At 46.1% G+C, this 19,346-nt stretch overlaps 1 protein-coding gene across 3 annotated transcripts in view; it reads right to left on the bottom strand.

The window, feature by feature from the left end:
- Positions 1 to 8,931: 8,931 nt before the first annotated feature.
- stx2b (syntaxin 2b) overlaps positions 8,932 to 19,346 on the bottom strand; it is an 87,043-nt gene continuing 76,628 nt past the window's right edge. For 2 of the 3 annotated variants that reach the window (XM_063074053.1, XM_063074054.1), the window contains 2 exons: positions 14,163 to 14,273; positions 8,932 to 9,676 (listed from right to left, as the gene is read on the bottom strand). In XM_063074053.1, coding sequence (XP_062930123.1) covers positions 9,596 to 9,676; positions 14,163 to 14,273 — 192 coding nt within the window. In that variant the 3' untranslated portion in view covers positions 8,932 to 9,595. The remainder of the gene's footprint in view (positions 9,677 to 14,162; positions 14,274 to 19,346) is intronic. The other variant, XM_063074052.1, reaches the window with a different exon arrangement.

The following is a 19,346-nucleotide window of genomic DNA, read 5'->3' as shown; positions in this document are numbered from 1 at the left end:
CCTCAACCATTTCCTCTGGCAGCTCATTCCATGTACGTACCACCCTGTATAAAATATTGACCCTCCAGTTTATATTAAATCATTCCCCTCACCTTAAGCTTATGCCCTCCAGTTCTTTATCCCCCTCAGCCCTGGGGTAAATACCATGTCTATGCCCTGTATGATTTTATGTATTTCTCTAGGACCACATCTCATTCTGGAATCAAGCCCCAGTCTGGCCCACCTTTCCCAGTAACTCGATCCATTGTGTCCGAGGAACATTCTGGAAGAGCTGGAACTCTGACTTTGCAAAGCTGTCGCCTGACACACTGACTATATCCAGCATGTTGTGCCACAGCGATCGGTGCCAGTTATCATCGATATCATCTCACCCAGGAAATTTGCAGATGTCACCAAGATTGGGGGTGTAGTGGACAGTGAGGGGATCTATCAAAGCTTGCAGTGGGATCTGGAACAGCAAGAAGAATTGACTGAAGAATGGCAGATGGGATATAATGCAGATAGGTGTGAGGTGTTGCACTTTGACCAAGAGACATAGTAACAGAGTGAGGCCATTTGGCCCATCGTGTCTGCTCTGCCATTCCATCAAGGCTGATTTATTATCCCTCTCAACCCTGTTCTCCTGCCTTCTCCCCTTAACCTTTGACACCATGACTAATCTAGAACCTTTCAACCTCCGCTTTAAATATACCCAATGTCTTGGCCTCCACAGCCAAGATTTACCACTCTCTAGCTAAAGAAATTCCTCCTTAACTCTGTTTTAAAGTAACATCCTTCTTTTCTGAGGCTGTGCCCTCTGGTCCTAGTCTCCCCCATTATCTGCTCACTTCTCACTGCTGCCATCAGGAAGGAGGTACAGGAGCCTCGAGACCCACACCACCAGGTTCAGAAACAGTTATTACCCTCAGCCATCAGGTAGAAGGTACAGGAGCCTCAGGACTCACACCACCAGGTTCAGAAACAGTTATTACCCCTCAACCATCAGGTAGGAGGTACAGGAGCCTCAGGATTCACACCACCAGGTTCAGGAACAGATCTTGAACCAAAGGTGATAACTTCACTCAACTTCATTTGCTCCATCACTGAAATGTTTCCATGACCTATGGACTCACTTTCAAGGACTTGCAATCTTCTGTTCTTGATATTTATTGCTTATTTAGTGACCATTATTATTTCATTTTTCTTTCTTTTTGTATTTGCAGTTTGTTGTCTTTTGCACACTGGTTGTCCATCCTGCTGGTGTGGTCTTTCAATTGATTCTGTTATGGTTTTTGGATTTATTGACAAAATGAATCTTAGGGTTGTATATGGAGACATTGATAATAAATTTACTTTGAGCTTTGAGTGTCTGTACATTGACAGGAAATGATAAAGTAGTGGTGGTTGGGTTTGTGATGGAGTGGGTGATTGGGTGGAGGTGATGATCAGCCTTACTGCCTGGGGAGGTGTAGAGTATCACCTGGATGGGTGTTTACAGGATTTCCCAGCGGATACGGTGTGATGGGGGTAGGGGAAGAGGAGAATTGTTGATCTGGGATGGAAGCAGATTGAACAGAGAAATATCTGCAGGGGCCTGGGGAGAGCACAAGGACTGGGTCTGATTAAACAGCTCTTTCAGAGGTTTGTTGGGCATAACAATCTCTTGGGCTGGGAAATTCTATGAACTTCAGCCAGAAACGGAGTTTAATTTTACCAAGCAGAAGGAATCAGGAACGATGGAAGTCTGTTCTCCAGGTGGTGTACGACGAGTGAGTTTGGGGACTGGTCTCTGTGAAGAGGTTTGGACGGAGCTGCACCCACAGCAGTACCTGTCCTGTACCAAAACCCACACCTTACTGCACAGAGGGGTGGCATGCTAGTGTTGTGGTTAGTAAATGCTTTACAGTACCAGCGACCCAGGTTCAATTCCTGCCACTGTCTGCAAGGTATTTGTATGTTCTCCCTGTGACCGCGTGGGTTTCTTCCGGGTGCTCTGGTTTCCTCCCACAGTCAAAGGTGTACGAGTTAGTAGATTAATTGGTCACATGGGTGCAATTGGCCCTCAGGGGCTCATTGGCCTGCTACCATACTGCATCTCTAACAATAAAAAAAACAACGGTGAGGGGGAAGATGAGAGGTGAGGGTGAGGAAGCCTCAGGTAGGAGAGTCTCAGTCACCCTGTGGTCTGTGCTGCCCCCTGCTGACCACCTGCCGCCACTGCAGCTGGAGGGGTTTCTCTGCCTCACGCCTGCCTTTCTGTAGCGCCCGTTATCGTCTCAGGGTTTGCTCACGTCCAGTGCGGTCACAATTGAGGGAAACACGACAGTGAATCCACGGACACCTCTGTGAGCTCGGGGTGGCGTCTGATTGAAGGAAAAGGCTCAAAACCTTTGACTGAAGGAACCCACCCACCCTGCTCATGGACTGTTTGTCCCACTCCCATCAGGGAGGAGGCTACGTTCCATCCACACCAGGACCACCAGACTCAGAAACAGTGACTTTCCCCAAGCAGTAAGGCTGATCAACACCTCCACCCACTAACCCACCCCTCCACACCCCCAATCACCACTACTTTATCATTTCCTGTAGAGTCACCTTATGTACGGACACTCCTGTGCCCAGTGTCACTTTATGGACATGCAATCAGTCTGTGTATAAACTATCTTTTGTATTTATAGTTAGTGTGTTTTTTATTATTATTGTGTTTTTTATCTTATTGTGTTTTTTATGCTGCATCGGATTTGGAGTAACAATTATTCTCATTTACACTTGTGTACTGGAAATGACATTAAACAATCTTGAATCGGGACAACACACAAAATAAATAATCGCCAATTCAGGCTGAGACCCTTTATCAGTACTCATGAAGGGTCTCGGGCTGAAATGTTGACTGTTTATTCATTTCCATAAATGCTGCCTGACCTGTTGAGTTCTTCCAGTATTTTGTGTTGGTCAAATCAAGTTTAATTATTTTTTAACCATACGTAGACACAACTGAATGAAACTGTGTTCCGCTGGGACCAATATGCAAAACATTCAAAATAGTGGGTAGCATTCAAAATAGCGAGCAAAGAAGCATATTCACTCAGAAAAAATATATATTTAGTCCAAATCCCTGGGCAACATTGTCTGCCAGTTGATGGTACAGTCTCCCGGCAGTGCGATCCAGCCTGTCATTTCACTGCTTGAACACAGGAGGGCAGCACTGATAGGAGAGGCCAGGTCCCAGCCGAGCGCGGCCACCATGCTGAAACGCTTCTGCATCTCTGACCTGGTCTGCAGTAGCAGGCAAGCCTGCCGCTTGAGGCCCAGTCCTTGCTACAACGAGGCTACACAGCTCCCATGTCACCTATCCCATCACTGGATAAGGGTAGCAGGCCTGGGCACCTTATGTTATCAATGTCCAAGAGTCCTGCGATCACAGGTGAAATGTCCGAGACTATTTCCCACCCCTATACTGCACCAACTTCGATGCTTCCGAGTAGCAGACAGCAACATGGTTGGCAGCCAGGTGAGTTCTCCAATATCCCGACCGCCTCCTCTGATATCCCAAACGTCTCCCTCTCCAACATTCCGGCCAACACCAGTCTAGCCACTTTGATCAACGAGCAGCTCACTGATGGGGTAGCTCTGCAGTACCCAATGTTCTTGGAGTTGAATTGACTTTGGATCATAAAAAACAAATTTTACAAAGAGTAAAGCCCCTTTGCCTTTGGTTGGCCCCCGAGAGGGTGCTGTGCTTGCACACACCGCCATCTTACCAGAAGATGTTACGGGAAATACTTTGGATGGGTCTGGATTTCCAGTATCTGCTGAATCTCTGGAGTTTATTCTTCCTCCTGTACCTTTTGCTCTCTCGCTATCTCTCTCTTTCTCTGTCTTTCGCCATCACTCTCTCTCCCCTTTGTTTCTTTCTCCCTTTCTCTTTCACTTACTCTAACTCTCACTCTATCCCTCTCTGCCTCTCCACTGTGATCTTCCCATTCATATTATCTTAGTAAATCTTTTATTTTCTGCAGTTCTTCCTGCAATGTCCCACAGGCATTGACTACAATCACTAACTAAAGGTTTAATACACGTTTCACAAAACATCTTGACATTTAATTTTTGTCCTGTGGCATGAGATCACGTGCTTGACTTGCTGCTGTTGTGCTTGAACTCGTTTAACTTTGTGTGAGTTTACAATCTAAAGGTGAGAGGTTAGCAGAAGCTCGTGGGGTAGAGAAATGTAAATGTCAGGAGACCAGGAAGTGGTTCTGTTGCCAGCGTGGGCAGCAGTTTGATGGGAGATATGGACAGAGCAGTGATAGGAGAGTGTTCTAAACACTGGACACAGACTTCAAATGCTGATCATCTGAGTATGAACTTCAAATGGAGTAAACTGTGAACCTGCAGAGAACTTCCTACCATTGCCCAGCAGATAAAGGAACCTTAGGTCCCGCACCACCAGGTTCAGGACCAGTTATTACCCTACAACCATCGGGTTCCTGAATCAGCGTGAACAATTTCACTCTGAACTGAATTCACAACCTACAGACACACTTTCAAGGACTTTTTACAACTCGTTCTCTGTATTATATTTTATTTGTCTTCTTTTGCACATTGGTTGTTTGTAAGTCTTTACTTATGTATAGTTTTTCATAAATTCTATTGTATTTCTTTATTTTCCTGTAAATGCCTGCAGGAAAATGAATCTCAGGGTGCAATATGATGACAGATGCGTACTTTGTCTGACTTTGAAGTTGCCCCAGTGCCAATAGCCAGTAAGGTGCCTTCTTTGAGTTTGTCCCCAGTGCCTGTTAGGTGCCCTTGCTGTATTTACATATTAAAATTATTTACATATAGAGAACAAAAAGGAAAAAAATAGGGAGGTAGTGTTCATGGGTTCAATGTCTATTCAGAAATCTGGTGGTGGTGGGGAAGAAGCTGTTCCTGAATCGTTGAGTGTGTGTCTTCAGGCTCCTGTACCTCCTCCCTGATGGTAGCAATGAGAAGAGGGCATCTTCTGGATGATGGGGGGCCTTAATGATGGATGCCACCTTCAATAAATAGCAACTACACTCACATCTGCCCCTGATATTCTCAAACTTATTGCATACTGCTAGATTCTACCACAATAAAGACTGATACAAAATACTTATTTAGTTCATCTGCCATTTCCTTGTTCCCCCATTACAACCTCTCCTGTATCATTTTACTTTTGGTCCAATATCCACTCTCGCCTCTCTACATATCTGAAAAATCTTTTGGTATCCTCTTTGATATTATTGGCCAGCTTACCTTCATATTTCATCTTTTCTTTTTATGACTTTTTCAGTTGCCTTCTGTTGGTTTTTAAAAGCTTCTCAATCTCTAACTTACCACTATTTTTTTGCTCTATTTAATGCCGTCTCTTTTGCTTTTATGTTGGCTTTGACTCCCCGTCAGCCACAGTTGCATCATCCCGGCTTTAGAATACTTCTTTGGGACATACTGTATCTATCCTGCATTTTCCAAATTTCTCCCAGAAACCACCACTGTTGCTGCTCTGCCGTCATGCCTGCAAGCGTTTTCTTCCAATCAACATTGGCCAGTTCCTCTCTCATACTTTTGTAATTCTCTTTACTCCACTGTAATACCGCTATTCCTGACTTTAGATTCTCCTCAAATTACAGGGTGAATTCTATCATATGATCACTGGCTCCTAAGGGTTCCTTTACCTTAAGCTCCCTAATCAAATCTGATTGTTCACACAATATCCAATTCAGACTAGCTCACTCCCACTGGGCTCAGCCACAAGCAGTTCTAAAAAGCCATCCTGTAGGCATTCTACAAATTCTCTCTTTTGGGATCCAGTACGAACCTGATTTTCCTATCTATCTGCATATTGAAATCCCCCATGATTATTGTAACATTGCCCTTATGACATGCCTTTGCTAACTCCCATTGTAATTAGTACCCCACTTCCTGGCTACCATTCAGTGGTCTGTATATAACTCCCATCAGGGTCTTTTTAACCCTTGCAATTTCTTAATTCTAGCCACAAGGGTTCTACATCTTTCTAAGGACTTTATTTCATTTTTTAATCAGCAGAGGCACCCCACCCCCTCTGCCTAACTGCCTGTCCTTATGATACAATGTGTATCCTTAGATGTTAAGCTCCCAACTATGATCATCTTTCAGCCTCGACACAGTGATGCCCATATCATTACTGCCCGTCTCTAACTGCGCGACAAGATCATCCTTATTCCATATACTGCGTGCAGTCAAATGAAACTCCTTCAGTCCTGTATTCATCACCTTTTTTGATTTTGCCCTCCTGTAACACTGCAACTCATCCCACTGACTGCAATTTTGCCCTATCATCTGCCTGTCCTTCCTGACAATTTCACTCCACACTGCCTCTGTTCATAAACCAATTGCCACATCCTCAGCACTATCACTCTGGTTCCCTTCCCCCTGCCAAATTATTTAAACCCTCCCGAACAACACTAGAAAACCTGCGCGCAAGGATATTGGTCACCTCGGGTTTGGTTGTAACTCACCCCTTGTTGTAGAGGTTGTACTTTTCCCAGAAGAGACCCAAATGATCCAGAAATCTGAAACCATGCCCCCTGCCCCCGTTCATCAGCCAGGCATTCATCTGTCCAACCATCCTATCCTTGCCTTCACCAGTGCGTGGCACAGGCAGCAATCCAGAGATTACTACCCTGGCGGTCCCTGTTTTTCAACTCTCCACCTAACTCCCTAAATCCTCTCTTCAGGACCTCTGATTTAAGATGGCGCTACCAAAGATGTGCGACAGCTTACTAGTAAATCATAAGGCAAGAGATTCGACTAATAACATTACTTATAACATCTTTTCTGAAGCAAATTGTGATGAAGTGAGGAGGCAGGTAGAGGCAAGGCTGGTTCAGGGGATAAGCGTGCTGAGACGTTGCCAGACACGTGTTCAAGCCAAGGAATCATACAGAACTTGTATCGCTGCCAGAGATGGAGTGAGTGATTTGGAGAGGAGTCGATGAGGAAGAGTTTTGATGCCCGCCCACTTAACTTGGATGCATAGTTGGATCACTCCAAGTGCTGAGCCGATTTGGTGAGATCAAGAACAGCTTCAGGCTGGGCGGCCCAAGCTTGGCGGGGCATCTGGATCCAGGTCTGGAACATGGTACTACACGGTGTTTGGACAATTTAAACGCCAGCTCAGATAGACTGCAAGCCTGAGTGTTGGGTATGGAGGTAAGGGCCGGGCTGATTTCACTCGCTCTCCCGCGAATGTTCACTTCTTTCTTCCTGGCTCCAAGGCTGTGAATTGATTCAGATGCTGTGCGTTTTGCCCTGCTGGTGAAAGGAACCGGGACCGAGGCTTGGGCCTACTCCAGATGATCTGGGAGCAGATGTGGGACTCAGTCCGGGTTAGGATGCTGCTGGTTCGCACGATATGTGTGTGTGCTTCTCTCTCTCTCTCTATGCAGTGATTTTTTAGACTTTTTTTAAATTGGCTGATTCACGTTTCTTGCTTTGTGGCGGCCTGTAGGCAGGCAAATTCCAAAGGGTATAATTTATACATTCTTTGATAATAAATGTGCTTTGACTCTTTTTGAATCCTTTTTGTGTACGTTTCAGAAGAAAATCCGAATCTCTTTTTCTGGCCCCTCTACCCCATGTCCTCTGGTCACCAACTTGGACAAAAAGTTCTGAATTCTCTGTAAAAGCAAAGCATCTGATGATAGTGAACACATCTGCTCCATCTTCACTTTCAGTTCTCCCCCACTCCAGAAACCTCTCCGGTTGCAGACACATTCAACACAGCCCACAGCAAGTTTCTCAGCCATAACTTTGATATTCATTTATTCTGAAATTTAAACATAATTTACATTCGCAAATCGTAACGCAACGCAATGCCTTAACATCGACAAAGTCGCTCTCAATTCTCAGATTTGATCTTTTCTTCCTTCAGAAAAGTCCGCACTTGCGAATTTTTTTTGGAAAGTTACAACTTGAAAACGGGCGTGAAGTGGTGAATGTGTAATGTGACTCAGTACCTGTCTCCAAGTTTCTATATTCTTACAATAATTTAATTGGATTTGCATAGTGAGTTTATATTAATGCTCACACTTAGTGATTAGCAAAGCAATAAATGTTATATTTTCAAGAGAGTTAAAAAGTCGCGAGTTTCTTTTGGAATCTTTTAAAACAATTGTGCAAAGTCTTTAAAACTTAACGTATGTACACATTTAAACATTTAATCTGACTACAACAGGTATTGCAAGATGAGTGATATTTTCTCCTAATCTAAAGCTGAGGGTCTAACAAGCTGTTAATGCACAAGGAATCTATCATAATGGCTTTTCCTTCAATCTGTGTCATCACGAACTGAGCAGAATTTATGAAATACAATTATTCCTGACACTTGTTCGAGTTTTCCACATACAAAGTGCAACGATGCCTTGCTGCCACAGGAGGGGATGCCCATTCAAATCAAAAGACTCAACAATCAGTAACAGTCTCAGCTCCCACCGTCAACTCTTCCTGCAGAATCCATTTGGCACATCACCGAGAGTCCCCGGGCAAAAAGATATTTCAGTTCAGCACGTTGTGTTGTGAGCCCAGGTTACAGGTGAGGCTGCCGCTGTTGTCTTCAGCATGGGCTCTGTTGTTTCAGGATACTGGCAAGGTACTCTCTCTGTTATGTATGGGTTTTCAACTGGCGAGTGTGTGTGTGTGTGTGTGTGTGTGTGTGTGTGTGTGTGTGTGTGTGTGTGTGTGTGTGTGTGTGTGTGTGTGTGTGAGTATCTCCGTGGGGGAGGAAGGAATGACAAGCAGGGAAGGGAGGGAGGGAGAAAGGGGAGGGTAAGGGAGGGAGGGGAGAGAGGGGAGGGTAAGGGAGGGAGGGGAGAAGGGGAGGGAGGGAGAGAGGGGAGGGTAAGGGAGGGAGGGGAGAAGGGGAGGGAGGGAGAGAGGGGAGGGGGAGGAGGGAGAGAGGGGAGGGGGAGGAGGGAGAGAGGGGAGGGGAGGAGGGAGAGAGGGGAGGGGAGGAGGGAGAGAGGGGAGGGGAGGAGGGAGAGAGGGGAGGGGGAGGAGGGAGAGAGGGGAGGGTAAGGGAGGGAGAGAGGGGAGGGTAAGGGAGGGAGAGAGGGGAAGGTAAGGGAGGGAGGGGAGAAGGGGAGGGAGAGAGGGAGAACACAGCCCTGGTTACTGGAGTGTGGGAGTGTTTTTCACATGCATATGTGCACTTGGAGTGTTTTCTCTTGCTCTCCCCATGGGGTGGGGAAGGGAACTGACGTGCCACTGTGTGTGTGTGTGGGTGGAGTGCCAACTAACTCAACGTTGTTCAGGCTTTCCTCAAGTGGCAACTGCAAGCTGAGCACCGCAAAATCAACAGAACATTTATCTTGTAAACAGTCTCCAAATTGTTAACTTAAAAAAATATTTAAACGATATATATAAAAAATGCTCGAGTATTGTACAGACTAGTCAATTAATGGCAGTAACGGCTTTGGTTTTAACCACCTCACAAGCAACTCTCCATGCGTTTAGTTGTGTCATCAGTTCAGCAGGACCGCAGCAGCATGAGGAGGCTGGGCCAGCGTGGCACGGGCAGAACGGGGCTGGAGCCGGCCCCAGGGCAGGGTCGCTATGTGCCCACCGTCACTCCGACGATAAGTGCAATAACTGCCAGCAGGACGACGACACAAATTATGATGAGGAACATTTTCTGCAAGAGAAAAGAGGCACAGAATTATTACTGGCACCTCACAAGACTGACAACTCTTCAGTGGCACATCATATGTTTAGAAAAGAGAAAGCCAGTTTTGAAACAGAACTGATCGCATGAAGTTCAAAGATTCAAGCCCCCTTTATTTCCAGTCCTGAAGAAGAGTCTTATCCTGAAACATCGACTATTTATTCATTTCCATAGCTAGTGAGTTCCTCCAACATTTTGAGCATGTTCCAGCATCTGCAGAATCTTTTGTGTTTTGAAGATTCAAGATTATTTAATGTCATTCCCAGTACACGAGTATAAATGAGAACGAAATAATTGTTACTCCGGATCCGATGCAGGACAAAAAAACAGTGAGATAAAAACACAATAATAATAAAACCACAATAAATATAAATACATAAGATAGCTTATACAGTTCTGTGCAAAAGGCTTAGGCACATATATATAGCTAGGGTGCCTAAGACTTTTGGATCATACTGTATTTGTCCAGGACATCTTCAAGGGGTGATCCCTTTAAAGGGCAGCATCATTAAGGACCCCCATCACCCAGGACATGCCCTCTCCTCATTGCTACCATCAGGGAGGAGGTACAGGAGCCTGAAGACACACACTCAACGATTCAGGAACAGCTTCTTCCCCTCTGACATCAGATTTCTGAATGAATATTGAACCCACGAACACCACCTCACTACTTATTTCTCCCACTCTCGCACACACACACACACACACACACAGATACAAATATGTTTTTTTGATATTATGTATTGTAATATACTGTTGCCATAAAGACAGCAAATTCCATGACATACTCTATTAATATTAAACCTGATTCTGTTTATCAATATGGAGAGGAGAGTGGGTTTGTAAATCTGGTGGGACCAAAGGATACTGGGAATGGTGAGGGTGGAATGCCGCGGGAGGGGTGAGGGCAGGTGGCAGAGAAGGAGTGTCGGGGCAAGGAGTGCAGTGGTCCTGGTACAGCCATACCCAGCCCTGAGACACCAGGCAAGGTCACTTGATTCCAAACAATTGGTTTATTGATCATTACGGAATGTCTCTCTGGTGCTTCCTGCTCCCTCCCCTCTCCCTTCCCCTTTTCCCAACCATGATTCCCCTCTCCCTACCCCCTTCCCACTTTCAGACCACAATAGAGACCCAGATCAGAACCAGGTTTATCATCACTCATGTATGTCATGAAATGTGCTTTTTTATGCAGAAGCTGTACAGTGTAATACATAAAATTACTACAGTACTGTGCAAAGCTCCTGCTATACATATAGCTTTTGTACAGTACTGTATGCATGGAATAATTTTATGTCCATAATGTGACACCAGGCAGGAAATGATATTGGGGGTGTCGAGGAGCTGGGTTAGTGGGTGGAGCTCTTTACTGTTTAGATTAGATTAGATTCAACTTTATTGTCATTGTGCCGAGTACAGATACAAAGCCAATGAAATGCAGTTAGCATCTGACCAGAAATGCAAAGAATAGTGTTATTTACAAAATAACTGTGAATAAAAAGTAAGTGCTACAGCACACAAATATAAAAGTACTGAGACAGTCCAATATGGGTGCAATACTGCTTAGCGCTGTGATGTGAGGTTCAGCAGCGTCACAGCCTCAGGGAAGAAGCTCTTCCTGTGCCTGCTGGTGTGGGAGCGGAGGCTCCTGTAGCACCTACCGGATGGGAGGAGAGTAAGAAGTCCATGGTTAGGGTGAGATGCATCCCTGATAATGCTTTTCGCCCTGCCCAGGCAGCATTTATGGTAGATGTTCTCAATGGAGGGCAATTGGGTGCCGATAATCCGCTGGGCAGTTTTCACCACACGCTGGAGTGTTTTGCGGTCCGATACGGACAATTGCCATACCACACTGAGATGCTCTCAATGATACAGCAGTAAAAGTCTGTCAGTATCCTGGGACAGAGGTGAGCTTTCTTGATGCTCATAAAGGCGCTGTTGTGCCTTTTTGCTCAGGATGGAGGAGTTTTACCTGCGCTATGCATTTTGAATTATATTTAATATTTTGGTCTATGTGTTATACGTGTTATACATGTTGTGCGGGTGTACCATGGTCCAGAGGGCCATTGTTTCATTTGATTGTATATATGTATAGGCAGATGACAATAAATTTGAACTTGGGATCGTTGATGCTCGCAAGGACAGTAGACAGAGCTTGTTTGAGTGCCTTACCTACAGGAGAGCAGTACTGACAGAGCTCTACACTGTCAACCTGTCAACTAAGATTAGATCTCAAGCTACACGCTAACTTTAACCCTAATTTGGCAAATTGGGAGGTCTTCTTTCAGTTAGGACGGTTAACCAAGCACCTCAAGTGAGGACAGGAGGTCCTATGGCTCCATTTCAAAGACTGGGAGAGGAAGAGTTGCAGTGACCTGGTCAACACTATCCCCTCACACTGCCGCTTGTGGTTTCACACTGACACACAGATCTGCAAGCACCACATCAGGCCTCAACGTTACATCATCGACAAGTCTCTCTCAATTCTCAGCTTTCATCTTTTCTTTACAGGAGGATATTATCTTTAAGAAAAGTTTGCAAAACTTGTGAAAACGCATTTTTTTGATAAGTTATGACTTGAAAAACAGGCTCAAAATGCTGAACATGTACTATGAACCAGTGACCCAAAATCCTAAAAATGTCTGAGTTGTAACAGTACTAGCCAAGGGCTGCTTTTGATACAGTTCACTTTAATTTATATACATTTATATAAAGTTTAAGATCAGCTTTATTTGTCGCATGTACATCGAAACATACAGTGAAATGTGTCGCTCGCATCACCAACCAAAACAGTCTGAGGATGTACTGGGGGGGACAGCCCACTAGTGTTGCCATGTTCTAACGCCAAAATAGCACATCCACAACTTACCAATCCCAACCCATGTCTTTAGAATGTGGGAGGAAACCGGAGAACCCAGAGGAAAGCACACAGTCACAGGGAGAATGTTCAGACTCAGTGGGAACTGAATCCGATCTTCCAATTTCTGGCACTGTAAAGCATCTCTATTAGACCCAGGAGCAGAATTAGCCCATTTAGTCCTTTGTGTCTGCTCAACTATTCCACTATGGCTGATTTACTATCCCACTCAACCCCATTCTGTCTTCTTCCCATAACCTTTGCTGCCCTGACTAATCAAGAACCTATCAACCTCTGCTTTAAATATTCTCAATGACTTAGCCTCCACAGACATCCATGGCAATGAATTCCATCAGATTTACACTACCATACTGTTCCGGTTGGCACAGGACACAAGAATTGACAAACATAAAGACAAGTCTTAAGGATAACAGACCGGTGCTGAGCTGGGTTGGGCTAGAGTGTGGCAGAGATAGTTTGGAAGCTACAGCAGAACTAGTAGCGAGAGAGCTGACTGAGGCAAAGGCCAGGGGATGAACACGTGTATAGCGACACTCTACACAACCCAATGAATACCCTGCCCTCCGAGGTCTTGTCACCAGGAGAGCAATCTGCTTACTGTTTACCTGTGCTGCATTTTTAATTATATTTTATTAACTTGTTTACAGTAATATTTTTGGTTTATGTGCTGTGTGTGATATATGTTTTATGGCTACACCGTGGTCTGGAGGAACATTGTTTCGTTTGGGTGTATACATGTACAGTCAGACAACAATAAATTTGGAACCTGAGAAAATCTGCAGATGCGGGAAATCCAAGTAACACACACACACAAAATGCTGGAGGAACTCTGCAGACCAGGCAGCATCTATGGAAAAGAGTAAACAGTCAACGTTTCGGGCCGGGACCCTTCATCAGGACTGGAGAAAAAAAGATGAGGAGTCAAAAGAGAGGGTGGAGGAGGGGAGGAAGGAGCACAAGGTACTTGAACCTGAACCCTTCAAACTGATTCAGGAGTCCCACCACTTTGCAAAGTGTAAGGCTTGAGGAAGATGGAATAAGCAGAGATCGGGAGAGAATTCTATAAACCAGTTAGCTAGACACTGGCTGGAGTTCTGGGGACCTTTCAGGGCACCAACATTTCAGGGGTGAGAAAGCTTAAGGCATGGTCCAGGAAACTCCGAAGAAGAGCGGCTCCCAGAAAAGTCCCAAGTGCATCTTCTGTTAGCACACTCAACAGGGATGTTTGGTTGACTAACGAGTCGGTGATGAGGAAAGCAAATCCAGTGTTAGCATTCATTTCAAGAGGACTACAATACAAAACCAAGGACATAATGCTAAGGTTTTAGAAGGCATTGCTCAGACTGCACGGAGTATTATGAGCCCCTTATCTATGAGAAAGGACGTGCTGGTATTGGAGAGGGTACAGAGAAGGTTCACAAGAATGATCCTGGGAATGAAACAGTTAACGAACATGGCATTGGACAAGAGCAGGAGGATGGGCTGAATTACCAGCAGGGCTCTGGGAAATGGGTCTGCTTTAAAGGTGGGCTGAGAGGCTGCCACTCAGTCTACACAGGAAGCAGGAAACAGACCTACCCGCCGGGCTTTGCCCTGGTATCGCATCGCTTTCTTTGTCTCTTCCTTTGCCCGCTCGACATATTCCACGGCGTTCACCACATGGCTCTCGATGTTGTTGACCATTTCACCCTTTAAGAGAGGCAGTTAAAGAAGCGCTGTAAGATGGCGTGTGCATCCACTGCCTTCCCCCCTCCACCATTGCTGAAGACCCCCACTCTGGTGTCACAGGTGTCCTGAGCCGAATACTCAGTTCACCAGAGCTGCCCACACAAACCAGCCCCTACTCGCCCCTCCCCCCGCCTGCGCCTAGCCTCTTCAGTTCTCCTCGTCCAACAGAAAGGCTACACACCGCTTCAGTAGCTGTGAGGGTGAAGCTGTGCTTTAACCTTCCAGCCGTGGTTGTGTTCAGCAGCACAGACCATACTGCAGGTTCCATACTGAGAACCCCCACCACCGCATCCACATTTGTCGCTCACCTTCAGCTAGTCAGAGTCATGTAGCACTGAAAGGCCATTCTGTACAGACAGTCCCTGCTGACCAAACATCTACACTAATCCTATACCAATTCTGGTTTATTCTCCACACACTTCCATCAAATCCCCCCAGATTCCAAACTTCACCTACACACTGGAAACAATATATAGCGGCTAATTAACACCTCCCAACCCACAGTGCAAGGCAACCCGCTCAGGCCCCCCCCCCCACCCCTATACTGCACTGTGCAGTCTTAGAAAAATGCCCACGATCCCGCTGAACCTCTCCCCAATCCGCCAACCTCTTCCTGGAACATCCGGATTTCTGTTCCAAAATCCAGCTCTCAGGAACACGACAGAGACTTGGACCTGACAAAGAAGTTCCCCATCATTGAGCCCAACCATCTTCAGTCCTTACAGAAGGAACGATCTCTACATGTACTGAATTCAACCCCATCACCGAGCCTAACCATCTTCAGTCCTTACAGAAGGAACGATCTCTACATGTACTGAATTCAACCCCATCACCGAGCCTAACCATCTTCAGTCCTTACAGAAGGAACGATCTCTGCATGTACTGAACAGTCCCACATCATCAACCCAACCATTTTCAGCCCTTGCAAGAGGAATGATCTCTACGTGTACTGAACATTCTCTTGTCATTGAACCCAACAGTCTTCACTCCTTACAGAAGACCTCTACATGTACTGAAACAGCTTCAGTCTCTGGGTCTTTCTCACTGAGGAACCCCCATAGGGGTAGGTTTATCCTCACTCAGTGAACATAGTACAGCACAGTACAAGCCCTTCAGCCCACAATGTTTTGCTGACCTTTTAACCTTCTCTAAGATCAATCTAATCCTATCCTCCCACACAGCCCTCCATATTTTCTTTCATCCATGCACCTGTCTAAGAGTCTCTTAAATGTCCCTAATGCACCTGCCTCTACCACCACTCCTGGCAGCACGTTCCACACGCCCACCACTCTGTGTAAAAAAAAAACTAACTCCACCAACACTCCTATACTTTCCTCCAATCACCTTAAAATGATGTCCTCTCGTATTAGCCATTTCCTGGGAAAAAGTCTCTGACTATCCACTTGATTAACACCTCTCTTTATCTAGTACACCCTTATCAAATGTTCTCTCATTGTCCTTCACTCTGAAGAGAAAAGCCCTAGCTCACTCAGCCTATCCTCATAAGACACGCTCTCTAATCCAGGCATCATCCTGGTAAATCTCCTCTGCCCCTCTCTAAAGCTTCCACACCCTTCCTATAATGAGGCAACCAGAACTAAACACAATACACCAAGTGTGGGTCTAACCAAGGTTTTATACAGCTGCAACATTACCTCCCACCTCTTGAACTCAATCCTCCAACTTACGAAGGCCAAAAGACCATACGTTCTCTCACTCAGCTTATTAACTTGAGCAGTAACTTTAAGGGATCTATGGGCACGATATGAAGGTGTCCCTTTGTTTCAAGCAGACCACACAAAGAAAGGGTCCTTCCTCTCATCACCAGAAGAACATAAAAACCCTAACTTCTGTTGACAGGTCGCACTGATCATCGTTCCCAGGCTCCAACTCTGGGAAAATGGCGTGTAAAAAGGTCAACAGACGTGTCCAGCATGTTCAGGCTGGGCCTTGACTGGTGAGCCTGGGTGGGTGATGAAGATGATTCATGAGTGACAGACAGAATAGCAGCAAGGCTGATGAACAGGCACGGGCGATGAGCTATCAGCACAACTTGCCAGGACGTACAACGTACACTGGAGCACCACACGAGCCAGGAGCCTCGGTGTCATGAACGGGTTAATGGATAAAAAGTGTTTGATGGCTCTGGGCCTGTCCTCACTGAAGTTTAGGACAGTGAGGGGGATCACATTGAAAACTATCAAATATTGTAAAGTCTAGATAGAGTGAATGTGAAGATGATGTTTCCTATAGTGGGGGAGTCTAGGACCAGAGGACACAGACTCAGAATAGAGGAACATCCATTTAAAATGGACGAAGGGATTTCTATAGTCAGAGGGTGGAGAATCTGTGGAATTCATTGTCACAGATGGCTATGGAGGCATAGTGATTGGATATATTTAAAGCAGAGGTTGATAGGTTCTTGATTAGTCAGGGCACCAAACGTTACGGAGAGAAGGCAGGAGAATGGGGTTGAGAGGGATAATAAGTCAGCCATGATTGAATGGCTGGGCAAACTCGATGGGCTGAATTGCTGAAAAGTCTCATGGTGTGCCCCAGGAATGGTTATGGAATGGAAGTGCAGATATTTCAGGTAGCCTTGAGCCTGTGCATGCGGGCTGAGCCGGTGAGAGCTCGCGACATCACTGACAACGTACAGGACAAATACCACAGCGATTCAACATGCCCATCGATGGAATCGTGTGTATGGGGTGGTTACCTGAGTCACAGGCCATCAGCAGCACTTAACACAAGAAAAGAGAGAAATCTCATTTACACATGACACTTTAACACATCAGTCCGTAGCAACAGCTCCCCAATACAGATGCACTACGTACCTGACTGGTCTGGGTATGCCTTACACAGGCAGAGCAGGGCATGCACATTGAACTTTCTCACAGGATATTACACAGCCATTCTGCCCACTGAATCCATCCTGGCCCACAGAACAATCCCATTATCACCACTCCCCAACTCTTGTTTCTGGTACGTTAATTGGTCATTGTAAATTGTCCCACGATGAGGCTGGGGTTAAATCGGTGGGTTGCTCTGTGGCGAGGCTCGAAGGGCCTGATCCACTCTGTACTGTTAATTAAAAATAAATACACAAAGTTTGCGTTCCCTGGCATCTGATTAATGCAGACCCACCATCCAAGGCTTGGGTGCGTCCAGTCAGGGAGGTGCTGAGCTTGTTTCTATGGTTACGGTTTTCAGTGAACTATCGTCAGAATTGCTGCTCCAATCCAGTCCATCACGGGTAGAGCCCTCCCGACCACTGGGCAAATCTACATGAAACACTGCTGCAGGAAAGCAGCGTCCATCATCACATCATTTTGGCTTCTCGCTGCTGAAGGTACAGGAGCCACAGGACTCACACCACCAGGTTCAGGAACAGTTACTACCTCTCAACCATCAGGCTCTTCAACCAGAGGGGATAACTTCACTCACCTCGTCACTGAACCGTTCCCACAACCAATGGACTCACTTTCAAGGTCTCTTCATCTCATGTTCTCAATAATTATTGCTTATTTATCATTACTATTTCTTTTTTCCTTTTGTATTTTCAGATTGTCTTTTGCAAACTGGTTGTCCACCTTGTTGATGCAGTCTTTTATTTATTCTGTTATGGTTGCTGGTTTACTGTGAATACCCACAATAAAATGAATCTCAGGGTTGTACATGGTGACGGACATGTACTTTGAACTTTAAACTTGTCTACTGGAAATGAACTTAAATGTCTTCAATCTTGATTTATGAACCAACAGCAAAGGCACAGATGCCAACTCCTGAAAGGCAGAGACAGCTGGTGTGGGGTGAAGTCTAAGGTGTCTCAGAGACAGCTGGTGAGGGGTGAAGTCTAAGGTGTCTCAGAGACAGCTGGTGAGGGGTGAAGTCTAAGGTGTCTCACAGACAGCTGGTGAGGGGTGAAGTCTAAGGTGTCTCACAGACAGCTGGTGAGGGGTGAAGTCTACGGTGTCTCAGAGACAGCTGGTGAGGGGTGAAGTCTACGGTGTCTCAGAGACAGCTGGTGAGGGGTGAAGTCTAAGGTGTCTCACAGACAGCTGGTGAGGGGTGAAGTCTAAGGTGTCTCAGAGACAGCTGGTGAGGGGAGAAGTCTAAGTTGTCTCAGAGACAGCTGGTGAGGAGTGAAGTCTAAGGTGTCTCACAGACAGCTGGAGAGGGGTGAAGTCTAAGGTGTCTCAGAGACAGCTGGTGAGGGGAGAAGTCTAAGTTGTCTCAGAGACAGCTGGTGAGGAGTGAAGTCTAAGGTGTCTCACAGACAGCTGGTGAGGGGTGAAGTCTAAGGTGTCTCAGAGACAGCTGGTGAGGGGTGAAGTCTAAGGTGTCTCAGAGACAGCTGGTGAGGAGTGAAGTCTAAGGTGTCTCACAGACAGCTGGTGAGGGGTGAAGTCTAAGGTGTCTCAGAGACAGCTGGTGAGGGGTGAAGTCTAAGGGGTGTCAGAGACAGCTGGTGAGGGGTGAAGTCTAAGGGGTGTCAGAGACAGCTGGTGAGGGGAGAAGTCTAAGTTGTCTCAGAGACAGCTGGTGAGGAGTGAAGTCTAAGGTGTCTCACAGACAGCTGGTGAGGGGTGAAGTCTAAGGTGTCTCAGAGACAGCTGGAGAGGGGTGAAGTCTAAGGGGTGTCAGAGACAGCTGGTGAGGGGAGAAGTCTAAGTTGTCTCACAGACAGCTGGTGAGGGGTGAAGTCTAAGGTGTCTCAGAGACAGCTGGTGAGGGGTGAAGTCTAAGGTGTCTCACAGACAGCTGGTGAGGGGTGAAGTCTAAGGTGTCTCAGAGACAGCTGGTGAGGGGTGAAGTCTAAGGGGTGTCAGAGACAGCTGGAGAGGGGTGAAGTCTAAGGGGTGTCAGAGACAGCTGGTGAGGGGAGAAGTCTAAGTTGTCTCAGAGACAGCTGGTGAGGAGTGAAGTCTAAGGTGTCTCAGAGACAGCTGGTGAGGGGTGAAGTCTAAGGGGTGTCAGAGACAGCTGGAGAGGGGTGAAGTCTAAGGTGTCTCACAGACAGCTGGTGAGGGG

Source organism: Mobula hypostoma, chromosome 21 (assembly GCF_963921235.1).
Source record: "Mobula hypostoma chromosome 21, sMobHyp1.1, whole genome shotgun sequence".
In the NCBI taxonomy this organism is placed as follows: Eukaryota; Metazoa; Chordata; class Chondrichthyes; order Myliobatiformes; family Myliobatidae; genus Mobula; species Mobula hypostoma.
The sequence above is the reverse complement of the archived record's forward strand: the minus strand, read 5'-3'. Positions and strand labels throughout refer to the sequence as shown.